Below are 18,138 nucleotides of genomic sequence, written 5' to 3'. Positions count from 1 at the left end.
TGTCGTGAGAGCGTGGCCAGTGCATAACACCAGGGCCCTTCCCGTGACCTTCCAGTTGGCGTCAAAGGGCACCCAATCTTGTCACAAACGACACGGTGAGGCCAACGCCACTTGGTGGCCAATGGTTGTTGGCTGTCCGTCGTCGGTGTTTATATGAACAGCGCTCGCCCCACCGGCCCGAAATTACGGATGATCTTTTCATGGGAACTGCAAGGTGAAGAAGGGTGGTGTGGACCATGCACCCCCAGGAGGCCAGTTGGAGAGGCTCGCTCGAAAGAACACAACAACATCTCGAGAGAGAGAGTGCACTTGGTTCCGGTGGTCAGTCCACACACGTTAAACAATATCGTAGCATTGCTCTCTGCGTTATATGACTCCCAAGTGTACGCAGGAATGTACTGCTGTGCCGGAGCGACTGCCCGGTGTTAACTTCGATTTTTATTTCAAGTCATTAAGTCAAAGAACGTGATGGAACTGTCGGGCGAGCCATAGTCCTGTGGATTTAATTGAGCAATTCCCTTCGTCTGGTTTGACTAAAGCAGTCAAAAAATGTCATTCACTGTTCGTAAAATTTTGCTCCCCCCTCGCATTTAATATCTTCTTAGCCAATCAGAAGTGACACCTTACGTACAAATATAGCCAATTGCCATTTTTGGTCATCCTCGTTGCACCTCTGTCCCTAAAAACGTTGCTCAATAATCTCGGGTGCCCGGTGGATAGTCGTCGTCGTCATCGTCCCGCTTCCACTCGTAAGTCAGCGTCGACTAAAAGTAAAAAAAAACAAATACTGAATTGACAAACATTTCCATCGCTAATCTCTGCCAACTGTAATGCCGCTCTCCTTTGCCTTGGCGCAATTCGGTGCATGCCGCAATCGTGATTTGGTGGGTGTTGGCAGGCCGGTAACAAAAGCGAAATGCCCTTTCAACAGCCAAGCATGTCCATAGCTGTTAACCCCTTATCAGTGCCCTACCTTATTACACACCAATTCAGACCCTTATTGGGTCACCCCGTGCCCTTATACATCTCAAAGTTCATCCTACAAAGTCCCATCACAAGGGAGAAACACGAATATAAAAAAAAAATGTGCCCGTATTAAAACGGCTGTACGCCGTATAGACCTGAAAACCCAATTCCCCTGTACAAGAACACGGGTACACCGTATGGGGTTGACAGCGATGCATGCCATCCCCCCGCTCGTGGCTGTCTTAATATCTGCAGGCCCAACTGAGTGTGAGCAGTGTAATTACATTGATTTTGTGCGTGTGTGTGTTGGTGCTCGCTAACATCACTTGCCCCAACAGTATGTTCAGGCTCCACGGGGGATCTTTGTTCTGTCTTTGTTTAGATTAAGTGTTGCCCTTCCCCCACACCTTCCATTAGCACGTTTGGCTACGGCATGGTACATGCATGCAGAATCGGTATTTACCCCCGAGCGGTTTGTTTAAATTTCCTGCACATTTCTTTTTTCTTTAACGACGGTGACAACTGCACCTTATGGCGGGATACCGTGGTCCCAAATAAACGGAAGTCAAAATCGTAATTAATTTATAGATTTTTGGCGACTCCGTCCCACCGCGCACAACAAACGCCGCGACCCGCCTGGCGCGGATCATTCAGTTGTATCGTGTCCAAGCGTAGCGGCGAGGACGAATACGCAGAAGAAACAAAACTTTGATTAGCGCACCGTGTAGAGCTCGTCGAGAGGAATAGATTGCCGTGTCGTCCGCCTTCGACATAAAATGACGTCGCAACGCAGTTCATGCGAGAGCCGGGGGCTTACGGGACCCCGGGGTCACGCCGTACGGTTCATCTGGCACGGGACACGAATTCGAATTTGGGCTCTTGGACCCTTTGAGTGTGGCCGAAGCAGCATTGGGTCGTTTTGCTCTACGGCCACCACAGTTGCTTCTTTGCCATTGCTTCTTCCCTTGGGCCTCCCCCATGACCAAACCTGTCCCACACCACCTTCGAATTCCCTTGGTTCTATCGCAATTTTTATGGCAAGCGAAGGGGTGGGGGGGTGGAGAAACTGATACTCCTGGAAACGTAGCAAGAAAACGAAGATTACACAGTACCTGGTTCTAAGTAGTTTCATTAAAATTATCGTTTATATATTTATTTCATAGCCAATTTTCATTTAAAGCTTTTATAAAAAGCATTCATAATATGCAGTCAACGAATGTCTCTTGCAAGGTTTGCATTTCCCAAAATATGTAAATTGTGCTGTATAAGTAAATATCTTCTGTGAAATAATTATAATAATCCGTGATACTTGTACGTTCTTACATCCGTCAGAAGAGCAAATTGAGTAGCCGCCATTATACACGGAAACTCTTCATCACCATCCCCACTCACACACTCACCACTCACCCCACTCACTCACTCACTCACCCCACTCACCCACCAACCCCACTCACTCACCACTCACACACTCACCCCACTCACTCACCAACCCCACTCACTCACACTCACCACTCACACTCACCCCACTCACTCACCACTCACCCCACTCACACTCACTCACACACTCACCCACTCACTCACACACTCACCCCACTCACCAACCCCACTCACTCACACTCACCACTCACACACTCACCACTCACTCACCAACCCCACTCACTCACTCACCCCTCTCACTCACACACTCACCATTCTCACTCTCACTCACCAACCCCACTCACACTCTCACCCCTCTCTCACTCACCAACCCCACTCACACACCCACCCCTCCCACTCACCAAACCCACTCACACACTCGCCCCATCGGCACATCAACTCCAGACTGACAGCATCTACACACATTGCACTTCCACACCACGCAGAGTTACGTTGCAAAGTACAGCCCTTAATCCACCTCCGAATGATGGCCTCCCCATGCCATGTGGGCTGTAGAATGGGTGAGGGGGGGGGGGTTAATAGACCATTCTTCACCACGCTGGTTCAGTACGGGTTGAGCATAACATCACGACGCAGCGATGGCTTTTTGCTGCACTACCTTCTGCTGCCCACCACACATCCCTGAAGCTGATGACAACCAGCCTTTTGCACAGTGGTCACCCGTCCAAGCACTGTCCAGGGCTCAAACCGGCTTAGCTTCTGACATCGGGCACATCCTGGGCAATTTGGTCGACGGCGCAAATTGCATCGCCGTCACAATTTATAATCTGAGCCACACCGGCGCACAACTGACTTTGCCGGCAAATTACGCCGTGACGTACTATTTTTCCCCCCCCCCAACAGACAATGACGCACTTTGGTAATTCTTTCCATCCCGCCAAAGAAGCGGGTGGCTTCTGTGCTGGCTTTGATGTGTGGGCATGGCGAGCTGGGCTGTGGGGCTAGGCGGGTGCAGGGCCCACCGTTTTACTCGCCGCTGGAGTTTGCTAATTACAACGTTAAAATATTTCACAACGGGAGCACATTCCACTTGGGCCCGATCGCTAGGGGATTGGTCGCCCAGGATAAACGGAACTGAAGTCCGTGCGACACGCCTTCAAAGAAATAACATGCGTGGACAAGGATGGGAGATGTTAACTACCTCGCCTAGTATGCAGGAGGTTGTGGGTTTGATACCGACCATGACGTCTGCTGTATATTTGGAGTTTGCAGTTCTCTCTCCCTGTGGTCGTGTGGATTTTTCTCCGGGTCCTCCAGTCCCCCCCCCCACCCTGTATTTAGAATCACGCGTTTAGAGTATTTGGCTGCTATAAATTTCCATGTGATAAGCCACTTCGTTGAGCTATCATTTGTGGCCTGGTCGCATCTGAAAAAGAACTGTATAGCTCATAGGGCCTTACCGGGTAAAATATGAAATAGTTTAGTTTTATTTTAGTCTATTAGGATGGTGAATTAATATGCACGATGGTGTCAGCGTGAGTATTGAATCCCTTTGAACAATGTTTTTCATAACGAACACCAAAAGCACAACTTAATCTGCTCAATTCAGGATGTAAGATCAACGGATTTCTTTTTTCAGAGATGTGATTGCCCGCCATAATCGACAGATGTCATGACCACGGCACGTCGGCTAAGAATCTCTGATGAGTTAAAATTCAAAATACCACTCATAGAGTGTCGTAAAACTTAGCGAAACTAACATCGGTAAATAATCACTTTCATAACTGTATAGGCTTTTTTTTCATCTCAGGCTTCTTAAATATGTTCGCATCATCACACAAAGCGAAAGCCACCCACGATTGAAATAGCTCGCAAATACCACTCGCTCGTCACTCCAGTATATGTACACCAAATTAACCCATCTATTCTGTGCAGAACATAAAACAAAACGCAAATGTGTCCCGGCGGAACGGACTCGGCGGTCAGCGCCGGTAGTTCTCCCGCAGCCACTGCGACACGTCCACGTCCACGTTGGTGTCGCCTTCCTCCCCCCCATCCTCGTTTAACGTGCGCAGGACCAGAGCCCCCTGCGCCACGGGCGACGTTCGGCTGCCCGTGCCCTCCCCTACGCCGCCGCTTTCCCTCGCCGAGTCCTGGCCCTCGTGGGCACGGGCCTCGGGCGCCGCTGCCTCCTCCTTGGCCGCCACCGCGCCCGTCGCCGCCTCTCCTCCTCCTCCCACCGCCGCCGTCGCCGCCGCCGCCGCCGTCGCCCCTACGGCCACCGCGGCCGTCTCGTCGGCGAAGAGGCGCGTTGCCCCGGGAGGCAACGTGACGTCCTGTGGCCTGGGCCGCCGCGGCACCCTGAGGCCCAGCTTGCGCTTGAGCAGGTGGAACTGGTCGCGCACGAAGTAGTAGAAGTCGTACTCGTAGCCGAGCCTCTGGTACAGCACTTGCAAGGCGCGCCGCGACGGCAGCTGCTTCTTGAGGGAGCTCGTGCCGTTGCCCAGGCCGAAGTAGTCTGCGGACGGTGGTGGTGGTGGGGGGGGGGGGGACACGAAACGTCAAACGGGCGGCACGGTTACAGCAGCGGACCCACGTGGGCATCGAGGGCACGCTCGCACGAGGTGCTCTCGTCGCTGCACCCGGTGTAAGCAAATCGCCATCGACCATGATCAGGTCCCCCCCCCCCCCCAAGCTGTCCCCCACCTCTCTCGATCCTGCGATGTAATTGTCCACCTAGCATCAACGCACGAGCCAATTGATCGTCTTCTCGGATGATTCACATTCTTTGGCTGCCATCGTTGCTTGACCAGTGGCCAAGCCCGCCTTCCTTAACAGTTTGAATGATGTCTAATGAACTTGTATAGGTTCTCTAAATCCACGTGTTTACTTTTCGGTCTCCCAGTGTTTTTTTTTTCCAAAGCATGCATCTCTCCATTGGTTTTTTGCAAACATTTCCGTTTTGTGTTTGTTCCACGCCTTTTTTGTGCACGATCGCGGTGTTTACGAGCCGTGAGTCGGCAACTTGTACGACTTTAGACCAAGGGAAACGACATTTTTTTCCACCGCTTTGTGCACTTGGAACACTTAATCATGCACAAGCTGAAAATACTTTGCCTCCACCATCATTAACAATTTGCCACGGTTATGAAACATCGCACGATTAATGACGGCGGAGATAAATCGAGGCATGTCCTGGAAAGGCCTGATAACCTCCAAAACCTCGTTGTCCCTGAAAGCAGGCCACGACTGAATATGCAGATTAACAATTTGCCACGGTTATAAAAGAGATCAAGTGAACGATTAAGTTTGCTGTGTGGCCATCTATGTGAAGTGGATACCACAACAGCTATCAGAAGTGGATTGTAATGTGTTCAAATTCATCGAGCATGGGTTATCCTAAAATAATAATTGCATACGTGAGTTTTCCACCTTTTCCGTGTGTCAATTATTTTCAGCACGTTGTCTACGTTGCTATGCCCTCTAATCCTTACCCAGTCTATCGAAAGATCTGGAATAATAAAAAAACAAATCAACCGGATGGCAAATTCGAGAGAGGCACAACATTACGTCTAGACGCAAGTGTACGTGCCCGACCGTGCGTAATTGGTACGCGAACGTGGGACGGTGGTGCGGTGCGCAAATGGTCAGCAGGCCAGACCTGCAATCTCAGGATCAGAATCTTTATCCATGCCGGAGAAATCCGATGAGCTATAATGCTCTTTTTTTCACAGATGTCCAATAGGCGCCGGGTCAGAAAGTTACAACGACATGACAACAATGTCAGAGGTCCCCGGTTCGAACTCCTGTCATGGCGGTTTAAGCAATGGTGCAAGTTTCTTAAATGCCCCCCCCCCCCACCACTCTGCCTCTGCCCACCTCGCAGTATAAAAGGGTACCACCAGCTGGTTGCTCGCTGAACTTCTTTCGCACCGTACACAGACAACCCTGCTAATCGGAGGTGTGTGGGTGGGGGAGGGACAACGACCGATGCACATCACAAGTGTTGGGGTGAAGTGTGGGTAACTCTCGCCTCTTAAAAGAAGGTCCAGCCAACGTGGAAGATGCCTACGTGGAAGAGCAGGCTAGGGCACTTCCGGGAGGGGTTTTTTGGCACTCCCTCCAGTGGAGAACCATTCCGCCATTGCAGGGCTGCGCCTTTATAGTTGCATGGGCGTACATTCCTAGTGGGACGCCTGACGGGCTCCGACTTTTAAGGAGGATATTTACAAACCATAAACAATGCGGCAAAAAAAAATGCCAATGTTGTGGCATGTTTACGTTCCCTTTGATTATCGGAGAGTAAATATTTAGTCATTAACACGAGGTTTGTTATTGGCGCATATCAAAACACAGCTGCGGCACAACGTGCCGTTAACATCTTATCCAGGGGCAAGGTTCATGCCGTTTCATCGATGCCAGGTGGCGCATGCTAAAGAATCAGAATCAGAATATTCATACTGGAGGAATTCGATGACCTATACAACTATTTTTCACGCGACGTCCAGGAGGGGGCGGGTCAGAACGTTGCAACAACAAACAATACGAAAACTCGACAGGAATGCAAATTAAGGTTTAGCAAATCACAAAAAAACATATTTATACATCCATGAGTCGGGAGTGGCTGGAAAACGCAATCGAACCGGTGCTGCACTTTCTCGTCAGATCCAAGTGACGACAGCAAGAGAAGTCAAACTTATTTTTCTTTTCCCGTTGTCCTTGCCTACAACCAATGCGGCCTCCCATGTGCCCGCCATCTTCGTCGATCTCCAAAGCTAAGCAAATGTTAAGCCTGGTTAGTGCTTGGATGGGAGAACGCCAGTGGGGTATGCCAGGTGCCCCGATGGCTCCGCTGCGAGGTGACTTGTACAGCGGTGGCTTTTTGAATCTCTCTGCTTGGAGATCTGAGGGTCACGCCCTGTTGTGCACTCTGCAAAACCCGTTTCCCCTCCGACATGTCAAACACGACACAATTTTTTTTTCTTATACCAGGCAAGGCCCACTGAGCTATATAGCTCATTTTCAGAAGCGGCCTGGCCACGAATTTAATTCCTTAATTAATTATATATTGTCCAGGTTGCTGGTATATTGGCCACTTCATTGAGATATCATATGTGTTTACACCATTCGAACCTCCTTTGCCATTAGCAAAATATGATAATTGTTTTTTTACCCTTTTATCTGGCAATAAAACTGACACCTTTTTTACAAGGAGTCATGTTTGCATTGACCACAATACCTGCGGTCAGAATGCAAACAAAAAACACAACTGATAATGTATGCACTGTCCTTGAAGTTGATTGGTCCACACCCGAGACAGCTTTCCTTAGAGCATAGTCTCACATGGTGTTGGACCAGATGACGCCAAAAGGCGCACAACTCAAAGACAATGCACCGTCAGAGTATGAAAGCTCGGGGTAAACATTTACACCATTGGAACCTCCTTTGCTAGTAGCAAAATATGATAATAGTTTTTTTACCCTTTTAATGCAAACATGACTCCTTGTAAAAAAGGTGTCAGTTTTGTTGCCAGATAAAAGGGTAAAAAAAAACAATTATCCTATCACATGTGGCCAGGTTGTGTCTGAAAGCGAGCAATATAGCTCAGTAGGCCGTTACCTGGTGAAATAAAAAATTATCGTCGAGTTTAGGAAACCTCTCACCGCCACTTCTCACATGGATATTTTACAGGTTGCTGGTAGACTGGCCACGGTTGATAGCCCCCCACGAAGTGGCTTGTCACGTGGACATTTATAGCAGCCAAATACTCTTAAACACGTGTTTCGAAATGCGGAGGGGAAAAACCAGAGGGCAATTGTAAAATATGTGATTTGCAGGAACCTCCTGAAAAAGGTACTCTTTGGTTCTTTCGGTAAAGTCACGTAGAAAGAGAAAATAAAAAATTAAATAATAGCATACGACGTTTCTATTGCAACACAAGCAATCATCATCAGTTACAAATGAAAGTGAAAACAAACCCTAGTAAACTTAGAAATATAATATAATACAACACAGAGAGTCGGCTAACATAACAGTCAGCACCCGACCTGGTTGATTACGTTCTTCCAAAGATTGCTAAATTTAAGAGAGAGATTCAACACAGAACAGGAGACACATAGACTGACACGTAAGCAGAGTGAGATAAAAGGGTCTTGACAATCAGCGAGGCTTCCCTAGGTCAAGGGCATCATTTTTATTACTATTGTTGATAAAAATCTGTCGAGCGTCTTTATTAATACTGCACCGACACTTGTCACCAATGTCACCTTTGACACTCTGACTGGTCCCCAGGTGCGCTTCACAGCGGATGCCGGCGAGGCTGTGCTAAAGCTGAGAGAATCCCGGACGCATCGCTCAGAGCCACACAATTGATTTACGCTCCCCGGCACACCAAATCCAGTACACATTCCTGCGGAGAGAGCTGGTAGGAACGTTGGGTTGTTCGGTCAATGGCCAGGGTCAACGGCGGCGTGGTGTATTCCGCAAATATGGCCGACTGTGAGGGCGGGCACAAGCCGGCGTGAGTAGGTTAAACGTTGAGTTTTATAAGGGCACCACGGGGTGACCAGCCCCTCCCCACCCAGCCCCACCCTCCCCACCCAGCCCCTCCCCACCCTCCCCACCCAGCCCCTCCCCACCCTCCCCACCTAGCACCTCCCCACCCTCCCCTACCATGCCCACCCAACGCCTCCTCCCCACCCTCCCCTCCCCACCCAGCCCCTCCCTCCCTCCCCACCCAGCCCCTCCCTGCACGACGGACAATAATCCCCTGTGGGCTGGTGTAACCAGGTAATATATAATGGATATGGGTGCCACGCTGGCGAGATGTTAACTCCCTCGCCTGGTATGCAGGAAGTCGTGGGTTAAATCCCGACTCTGACGCCTGTATATTTGGGGTTTGCATGTTCTCCCTGTGGTTGCATGGATTTTTCTCCGGGTCCTCCAGTTTTTCCCTCCACATTTAGAAACACGCGTTTAGAGTATTTGGCTGCTATAAATTCCCACACAATGATAAGCCACTTTGTTGAGCTATCGTTTGTGGCCAGGTCGCTTCTGAAAGAGAGCTATATAGCGCAGTGGGCCTTACCTGGTAAGATAAAATAAAAATCTTATAAGTTAGTTTCGTATGCCTCTCAGCGGCACTTAATTTCTCACATGATATTTCCCAGGTTGCCGCTAGACTGGAGCAGGCATGTGACAAGTGGATGGGTGGGATTTGTAATTCACCAACTCTCACGTTAATTAAATTAATGGCGAATTAATTGGCGGTACTGCGTTGGCAGTGGTGCACAAGCACAGACAACAGAAAAACCTCGTCAATAACACGAGCACATGAAGAAAAGCCATTGCCCAAAACGTCTCCTGTCATTCTAGATTTGAAGCTCTTGTGACTGCAGGAATCCATACTCTTTGGTTCTTTTGGTAAAGTCACGTAGGTATAAAATAAAATAAATCACGACGTTTCGATCGCAACACAAGCAATCATCATCAGGTGGGGAACCACAGCAAGACATTTTTTTTTGCTTGTGCTTTTTGATGATTGCTTGTGTTGCGATCGAAACGTCGTGATTTATTTCATTTTATACCTACGTGACTTTACCGAAAGAAAAAAAAAGAATATGGTCTCCTGTCATATAGAGCACTTGTCCGTTTAGGAAAAGTGTTACCAACGGCGGTCTTGAAACTGCTCGCAACCGACTCTCCCGTGTGACGGGTCGGGGAGGCGGTCCCCGGGGCCCCCGTAGCCACACACCTGGGTCGCTGTAAATCTTCAGGGCGTCGCTGAAGTAGTGGGGCAGGAGCCTCTCAAGCACCAGCAGCGTGTCCTCCAGCTCCTCCAGGATGCCCACGAGCAAGTAGTACTGCACCACGTTGTCCTTGGCCCTCTTGAGCGCCCAGCTGCTGGGAACTCTGAAGCCCCGGTCCACACGCACGCACGCAAAGACAAAGATTCCCCCCCCACCCCCCGACTGATTAAGCTTTAAACGGACCTGCTGGGGCATACTCTGTTCTCGCGAGCAGCGCCTATGAAGACCGGTAATGGCACGCGAGGCGGCGGGTGGCCAGCACCACACCAGGCTGCCTTTGTCTCCCCGGGTGACGATGTTTACACATGGCACCAGGTACTCGTTTTGTGGCCGACTCGAATTATGGAAGGCCCCAACACCGGTTCAGATCATCGTCGTGAGCGGGAGTCGAATTCGGGTGGCCTGGCTCGTAGCGCGGAACACTAACCGCTGCACCGCCGCTCCCCACACACACACACACAGACAAAGTTGCTCCATGTAGCCACAATACTACTTCTATACTACTACTTTTGCGTAGGTTTTCGCTGCTGCCCTGCGTAGCTCTATCCGACGTGGTTTCCAGTTGCGCCGCGCGTTCTTCGGCACGATGTCCGACGTTTCACTCCGCGTGCTGGGAGCATCTTCAGGGAAAAAAATTATAATAACTCTTCGATTCAGTTTCCAAAGAAGTTCCCATTACGCGGAGTGAAACGTCGGGAAATGGTGCCGAACAATGCGCGGCAGAACCAGAAAACGCAGCGAAGAGCTACACACAGCAGCACGGCCACGAAATCCTGAGCAGTCGGAACTTGTTAGATCTGCACGTAATATTGATGAACGTGTTACGTTTCAGACATCCTAGTTCATTGCAATGTTTTTAAACAGCACACCAGAGTACGTTGTGATTATTCCAGTGACGACGCAAATACCTTTCCACCATATGTCCCGAGCCTTTTTGAAAGTGCACGAAAGCAGAACGTGATAGGCATTCCAATAAACATCGACAGACGTTTACCGCTTCTCAAACCACACATCGAATAAAAAAAACCCGACAGCTGGCGGAGTCGGCCCATGTTTGCAGACAAGAAACTTGCAAACAAAAATTGTGCAGCGATTGCAAAGATCGCGTGGAAATGCCATACACGGCACTTGGGGCAACGGGTTCAAATCATTCTCCTCTGTCTTCTTCGTCGTGGAGATTTTCTCGCTCAGCCTTCCTGGTTCTCTCTTGCTCCACCGAAGAGAACAGGAGGATGCCCCCGAGTGTCCGGCCGTCACAGATCCACGCACACGGCGCCTGGGGCAACCGTCGTGTTCCACAGACGTTCACGTATCCGCACAACTTCACGTATGCGCACCATTTCACGTATCCGCACAAGTTCACGTATCAGACCAGTTCACGTATCCGACCAGTTCACGTATCCGCACCATTTCACGTATCCGGGCACGCTATGCTGCGCTGTGCTGCGTTCCGGACAAGTTTTCGGCCGTTTTAATGCATCGGGTTTTTTTTTCTCTTCTCTTCTCACCGTGGTTGTAAATCAGTAGGTGGCAGCCTCGCCACTGACGGCATCATTTTACAACCGCACACGCCCGGCGCGCTGCAACGAGCCGACGGCTTCCTCCGCCACACTGCGAGTTGGCAGCCGATCGATGAGGAAACGCGCAGAGAGGGAATTTGTGTCTCACCGAATATATTCCCCCGGGTCGCTGGCAGACTCGAGTGGGTGTGGTGGCATGTGACCATAACATCCACAACTATAGTGAGAGGTATATTGAACAAGGAGGAGGAGCGTGATGTGGATTTATTTTCCCTGGTGGTTGCTCAGGATGGAACATTGCTGAAAATGATGCTCTGGAAACGAAACTAAAACTTAACTTTTTATTTTAGCAGGTAAGGCCCACTGAGCTATGCAACAATTTTTCATAAGTGACCTGGCTACAAATGATAGCTCAACGAAGCGGCTTATCACATTTATAGCGGCTAAATACTCTAAACGCGCGTTTCTAAATTGCGGAGGCAAAAACGGGAGGGTCCGGAGGAAAATCCACGCGACCATGGGAAGAGGACATGCAAACTCCAAATATACAGGCGTCAGGGTCGGGATCGAACCCACGACCTTCTGCATACCAGGCGAGGTTGTTAACATCTCCTAGCCACCGTCACGCCCTCAATAGCCCCTGAAGGAGCACTCACCGGGGTTGGTGTGGCATCTTCACCGGCCCTCACCGGTACTGCTAGTTCCCACGTACTCGATGTACTTCTTATCGGGGAAGACGCAAATCCAAAAAACGAATAGCTCTCGTCTTGTAGATACAAGGGATGTTCCCAAATTTTGGATTAATCTGAAAAATCCCAAAACTGGGACCATATGCTAAATTTTGTGCTTTTCGAGAAAGCATATATTTCGTAAGTGCGAGCTACGTTCAATGATCGTGTCATGTAAATGTTCAGAACATCCTTCGAAATTGTCTTTTGCTGTCTCAGGACCTACAGCGCACAATGCATGCTTTCAACGTAAGAGCTATTTGGGTTTTGGGTTGCAAATTCTCTTAATCCCACTCTCTTCAATCACAATCTTTGCAGCGGTTTCAGCCAAGGGCCAAGGTTTTGCCGAGTTCAGCAGTGTTTTCATTTCGGTAAATGGAAGCATTTTTTAAAATATTTATTTGCCACGCAGGCAGCGGTAAAGTGTGCCCGGTGATGGTGGCTTACCGGCACCGGGGATCCTGCCCACAGAAGTAGGGGACGATGTAGAACAGGCGAGGGTTGGTGCATTCTGGGTAATTCTTGAGGATGCAGTCGTTCACACTCTGGAAGCAAAAAGACAAACTGCGGTCATTTGAGCCCTCCCCAGATAAATAAAAACATTTCCCACCCCCGAGCGTTGCCCCAAATTTGCTATCGGTTTCACGTCACGAGTCAACGTATTCATTTCGGATATCGCGCCGAGCATCGCAATGCTTCGTGCTAGAGAACAGCCCACAGAAGTGGACATGACACAGAGACACCTCTGGTGATATCTTCAAGTGACATCTTGCCCAAACAGTAGAGGGCACCCTTTTCCCCACCCACTGCCATGCGAGAGTAACGTTCGTCACACGCCACTCAAGCCGGTATATTTTATACCCTTAGTTTTTTCGGTAAAGTCACGTAGGTAAAAAAATAAATTTAAATTAATTAAAAAAAATAAGAAAAATCACGACGTTTCGGAGGCAACACAAGTCTCCGTCATCAGGTGGGACCGTCACAGCCAGATTTGCTGTATCAAGTGAGGCAGGGATTCCAAAATGCAAGTTCTTAAATACAAGTTAAGGCTTTATTTTAATTCTCAGAAGTGGAACTTAGCCAAATTGCAGTACTGCTATTTAGTGCGACGGATGTCTGTGTGGTCATTGGTAAATGAGCTGAGATCGTCAACTCTTGAGCCTTGAGAGCAACCGGCTGAATCGCAGGCAGAGTCGAACCGAGATTCAAAGTAGGTGGCAGATCTACAGGCTTCTGAGCCACTCAGTCAACCTCCTCAATCTAAGGATGTGAAACCCAAACAACGTGTGCATACGATTTGGCCTTCTCACTCCCAAAAAAGACAAAAAAAACTCACGAGCGTACGTCCAAAAGAAAAATCCCAGTCACGTTTCAAGATTCAAATTCAGCCGTTTCGAGAACAATGAGACGAAATGGTATTTTCGCCGTCATAATTGCGGCGAGAATGTTTGACGACTCCATCGGTTTTATGCTATCACAATGGTGCTTCAATTCACAACGTATCGGCTTCATTATTACCCCAAGGCCGTGCTATATACAATGCAACAACGGTATCCCCGCACACCTGGGTAGGGCTCTGAATAAGACGGCTTCCATTAAATGATGTAGCTCACGGATAGAGGGTCGCCTTTGAGTCAGGATCCTGCCATGGAACGGTTGCATTCATTAATTAACGACAGCCATCTAACCCACATGATCTTCTCAGAACTCATCGTCCGTCTTAAAAACATGAGCGACACTAGCAAGGTCAAGGTGCAGTCCTGAAACCGCTTGCTCGTCGCCTCTGCTGGCAGAATGGCCTCCACCGATAGAGAGATATAGAGGGCTCCTCTGTAGAAAGCATAAGTTCAACATGCACACATACATTTGGCCGCCTGGTGGTGTTTCATTCAGACGTTGTCTTTCCGACAGCCCTGTTCTTCACCCGAGGACGGCTGCTTGCGTTGTGGCCGAAACGTCGTGAGAATTATTTTATTATGTTTTATTTTTATTATTTTATTATTTCCCTTCTACGTGACTTTACCGAAAGAACCAAGAAGATTTGGCCGCCTGTTCCACACTTGGCAGACGTCTTGGAATAAGCCAGAGCAGCCAGAATTTACCCCACCACACGCGACCTGCCCGATTTACACTGCTCGGTGGATCGGGGCGGTGACGTTACAAGAAAGTTCGCAGCACACTGTGTCCATTGCCACGCCGGAAGATTGAACAGAACCGGTGACCTCTGGATTGGACGCCCAGTGCGCACACCGTGACCCCATGGCGGCGGCGGCAGCATCTCTTAAAAGCTTTAAACACACAAATACATATTTTTTTACTGCCTGTGACCAAAGCAGGGAAATCCATTTGTGTTGCTGAGCTATGCTCCCACGTCTATGCTGCTCCTATTTTTAGCAAACGAGCATAGACCAGCGTGGTGAAGTATGGTCAAGTAGCCCCCACAAAACCGCACGGTGTGGGGTGGCCCTCGTCCATTTTACGTTACCAAATCGCCCTGGAATGTTGCCCGATCTCAGAAGTTCTTGGTAAACTTAAGACTATGGGAACCTCATTTGCCAGTAAAAATATGATAATTGGTTCTTTACCCTTCTATCTGGCAACAAAACTGACACCTTTTTACAAGGAGTCATGTTTGCATAGACCGCAATACCTGCAGTCATAATACAAACAAAAGGCGTCATCTGGTCCAATCCATATGAGACTAGGCTCTAAGGAAAGCTGTCTCGGGTGTGGATCAATCAACTTCAATGACAGTGCACATTATCAGAGTTATGTCTTTTGTTTGTATTATGACTGCAGGTATTGCGGTCTATGCAAACATGACTCCTTGTAAAAAGGTGTCAGTTTTGTTGCCAGATAGAAGGGTAAAGAACCAATTATCAAACTTAAGACTGATTGAGCCTGGTGAATAGAGTGCTGGTGCTGTCGGCGTGGGCCACAAGGATGGTCAGGGGATGGCGTTACAGCAATGGATCCTTGAATCTATCTGTGCGAAGCGTTCAGTCTTCAGCCCCCCGTCGCGTGCACAGGTTTACTGTACGTACGTATCTTCTTGGTTCTTTCGGTAAAGTCACGTAGAAGGGAAATAATAAAATAATAAAAATAAAACATAATAAAATAATTCTCACATTTTTATTATTTCCCTTCTACGTGACTTTACCGAAAGAACCAAGAAGAACTGTTCTTTAGTGGAGGCCCTTCCACCATCAGTGGAGCGAGAGAGTCACTGCAGGGTTGAACTTTTCCTTTCACGCAAACCGGCGCCGTGTAATCATAATCTCCACCCGGCGCGTTAACTTGTTCGCCAGGTTGCAAACGGCCGCCCCCCCCCTCACCAGGAACCTCTCGTCATCCTTCATGCCCGGCGTGCGAACCAGGTGGATCTGCTCCGAGCGCCAGTCGCCAAACCGGCGGAAGAAGTAGCTGGAGAGGAAGCGGCTGATGGGGTCGCGGATGATGTTGATGTAAGCTGGCTGCTCCACGCCATACCTGCAGGGAAAGGCAAAACAAATTTAAACAAAAAAAATCCCGCTGACGTCACGTCCTTCCACCGCGCGCGAGAAAATAGAATAAATAGAAACAAAACCGCTGGGCGAGCGAAAACGGCTCGAGAGGGGGGGGAGGTTGTGAAAATCCGCCAGAGGAAATACCACCTGGCAGAGGAAATGATTAAATATCGGCAGCTAACAGGATCGTGTCAACACGGCCGCTAATGTGCACGCGTACGAGCGGGGATTTGGGATTTCTCTTTGAGTTTCATTTCAAAAGGAAAACCCGCTTCGGACTGACGAGAAATGTGTGTGACGCAGCGCCGATTCCGGGCGCTAGAAATCACAGTGGAATGACGGCGCAGCCCCGTGTCAGGAAACCGCTGATTGTTTGAACAAATTCAAGGATAGTTAAACACGGCTCTGTCAATTGAAACAAATGTCAGGAGGCAGCACGTAAGTGATCGATGTGAATACCTTGCGCAGGATCACAACACCGCAGAGTGTGATCTGTGAAACGTTTTTCTTCTTGGTTCTTTCGGTAAAGTCACGTAGAAGGAAAATAATAAAATAATAAAAAGAAAGCATAATAAAGTATTTATTTTATTATTTTCCTTCTACGTGACTTTACCGAAAGAACCAAGAAGATGAATCCCGGCAGTCACGAAAGCTTTAAATCGAAACTGTGAAACTTTATTTACTACTTCTTCCACTTCCAATCGCCTCCATGTTGTCACAAAAGGGGACCCTCGTTTTACATACTCTGTACGTGAATTCATCCAAGGGGCTTAATCCACCTCTGATGCACGATGCCTTTTCTTTTGTTTTCGCGTTCGCCACACCGCAGAGGTCGCAAACGGGTTTTGATTCCCTACCCGTACCCACACCCTACCGGAAATGAGTGACAAACGGTTACTCACCAGTGACTCACGGCCTACCCGTACCCGGCCGCACCAGGGTCACAAACGGGTACCCGTACCCGTACCTGGCCGGGTACGGGTAGCCGGGTATCGGGTAGGGTACGGGTATCAGGTACCCGGTTGCGACCTCTGCCACACCGTGCCCCGATGAACGTCGCAGTAATTTAATTGAACTCGCTTTCATATACAGCTCGTCGCCTGGCGCGCACGAAGGCGAGCGCATCGCAGACGATGAGCTCGCCTTGATGCACACCGATCTTCTCCCGTTGTATGTCAGAGCAACATTTGTGTAACTGATGTCAGACGGTGCCTGGTAAAGCAGTGTCTCGGATACTGATATTGACCCGAACTCCACACTTTTTAGTAATAGGTTTTTACCCTTTCAACTGGTACAAAAACTGACACCTTTATACAAGGCATCATGTTTGTAATAACCACAACACAAGCAGTCAAAATGCAAACAAAAATAAACAACTCTGATGATGATCCACACTTTTTCCCCAATCTGATAAGACCCCCCCCGCCGCCACCCATGCATTTGACGCGCTCAAAGGTACAAAGGAAGCGTATTCTCGATTCTTGCATCTGCTGGCTGTGCTGTCCCAGTCAGCATGGGACAGCGGGAACGACGCTGGCACGTTCATTGGGATAACGCTTTGCATGACTTACGTTGAATTTTGTTTAACGTTGTAACTGCAACACCCCTCGACAAAAAAGAATAAACAAAGGGAGGGGAAAAAACGGTCGCTCAAAAACTGTCAAACAGCGGAGGTAAAACTAAAAATGCCCTAATAAACTTTGCGATGCCCATTTCGCAAAACGTAATAAAAGTCACCTTTCAACTTGCGTGTTTTCACTGTAACGTTATATTTCCAAGGCAGGTAAATCTGCAACGCGAGCTTTTGAAAAATCAGCGTGAAATATATAAATACGTACGCACACGGGCGGTGAATGGTGCAATTACTGTTTTCGTGGCCTAATAAGAAGTCTAAATATGGAATGCTTTCATCTCTCATTGATGGCTGAAAGACTTTTTTTTTTAAATGCACAAAAAAAACACACACACACCGCTCTTGATTAAAAGCCACCAAAATCAGCGAAGTGAAATATCTTAAGCGCAGGGAAAACGCAATGAAAAGTAAAGAGGAGGGAGTGAAAAAAAAAAACCCCCTTCAAATTGACCGGCGTGTTTTACGCAACTTCGTGAAGACTACAGCCGCTGAAATCGATACATTATATTCCTGGGGATCTTTTCAGATCTTTCTTGCCTTTTGTGGTTGGAGTATGACCTGCCACAAGTCATTATGCAAACAGGAAGCAGCGTGGCTGTA

At 48.7% G+C, this 18,138-nt stretch overlaps 1 protein-coding gene across 1 annotated transcript in view; it reads right to left on the bottom strand.

Annotated features, from left to right (window-relative positions):
* Nucleotides 1-2,229: 2,229 nt before the first annotated feature.
* Nucleotides 2,230-18,138, bottom strand: part of UST (uronyl 2-sulfotransferase) — a 134,328-nt gene continuing 118,419 nt past the window's right edge. The window contains exons 5-8 of the mRNA XM_078878219.1: nucleotides 15,735-15,888; nucleotides 12,847-12,944; nucleotides 10,097-10,254; nucleotides 2,230-4,861 (exon numbers count right to left, since the gene is read on the bottom strand). Coding sequence (XP_078734345.1) covers nucleotides 4,326-4,861; nucleotides 10,097-10,254; nucleotides 12,847-12,944; nucleotides 15,735-15,888 — 946 coding nt within the window. The 3' untranslated portion in view covers nucleotides 2,230-4,325. The remainder of the gene's footprint in view (nucleotides 4,862-10,096; nucleotides 10,255-12,846; nucleotides 12,945-15,734; nucleotides 15,889-18,138) is intronic.

The sequence above is a fragment of the Lampetra fluviatilis genome, chromosome 50, assembly GCF_964198595.1.
Source record: "Lampetra fluviatilis chromosome 50, kcLamFluv1.1, whole genome shotgun sequence".
Taxonomy (NCBI): Eukaryota; Metazoa; Chordata; class Hyperoartia; order Petromyzontiformes; family Petromyzontidae; genus Lampetra; species Lampetra fluviatilis.
Note: the sequence above shows the minus strand (reverse complement) of the source record. Positions and strands in the feature narration are given on the sequence as shown.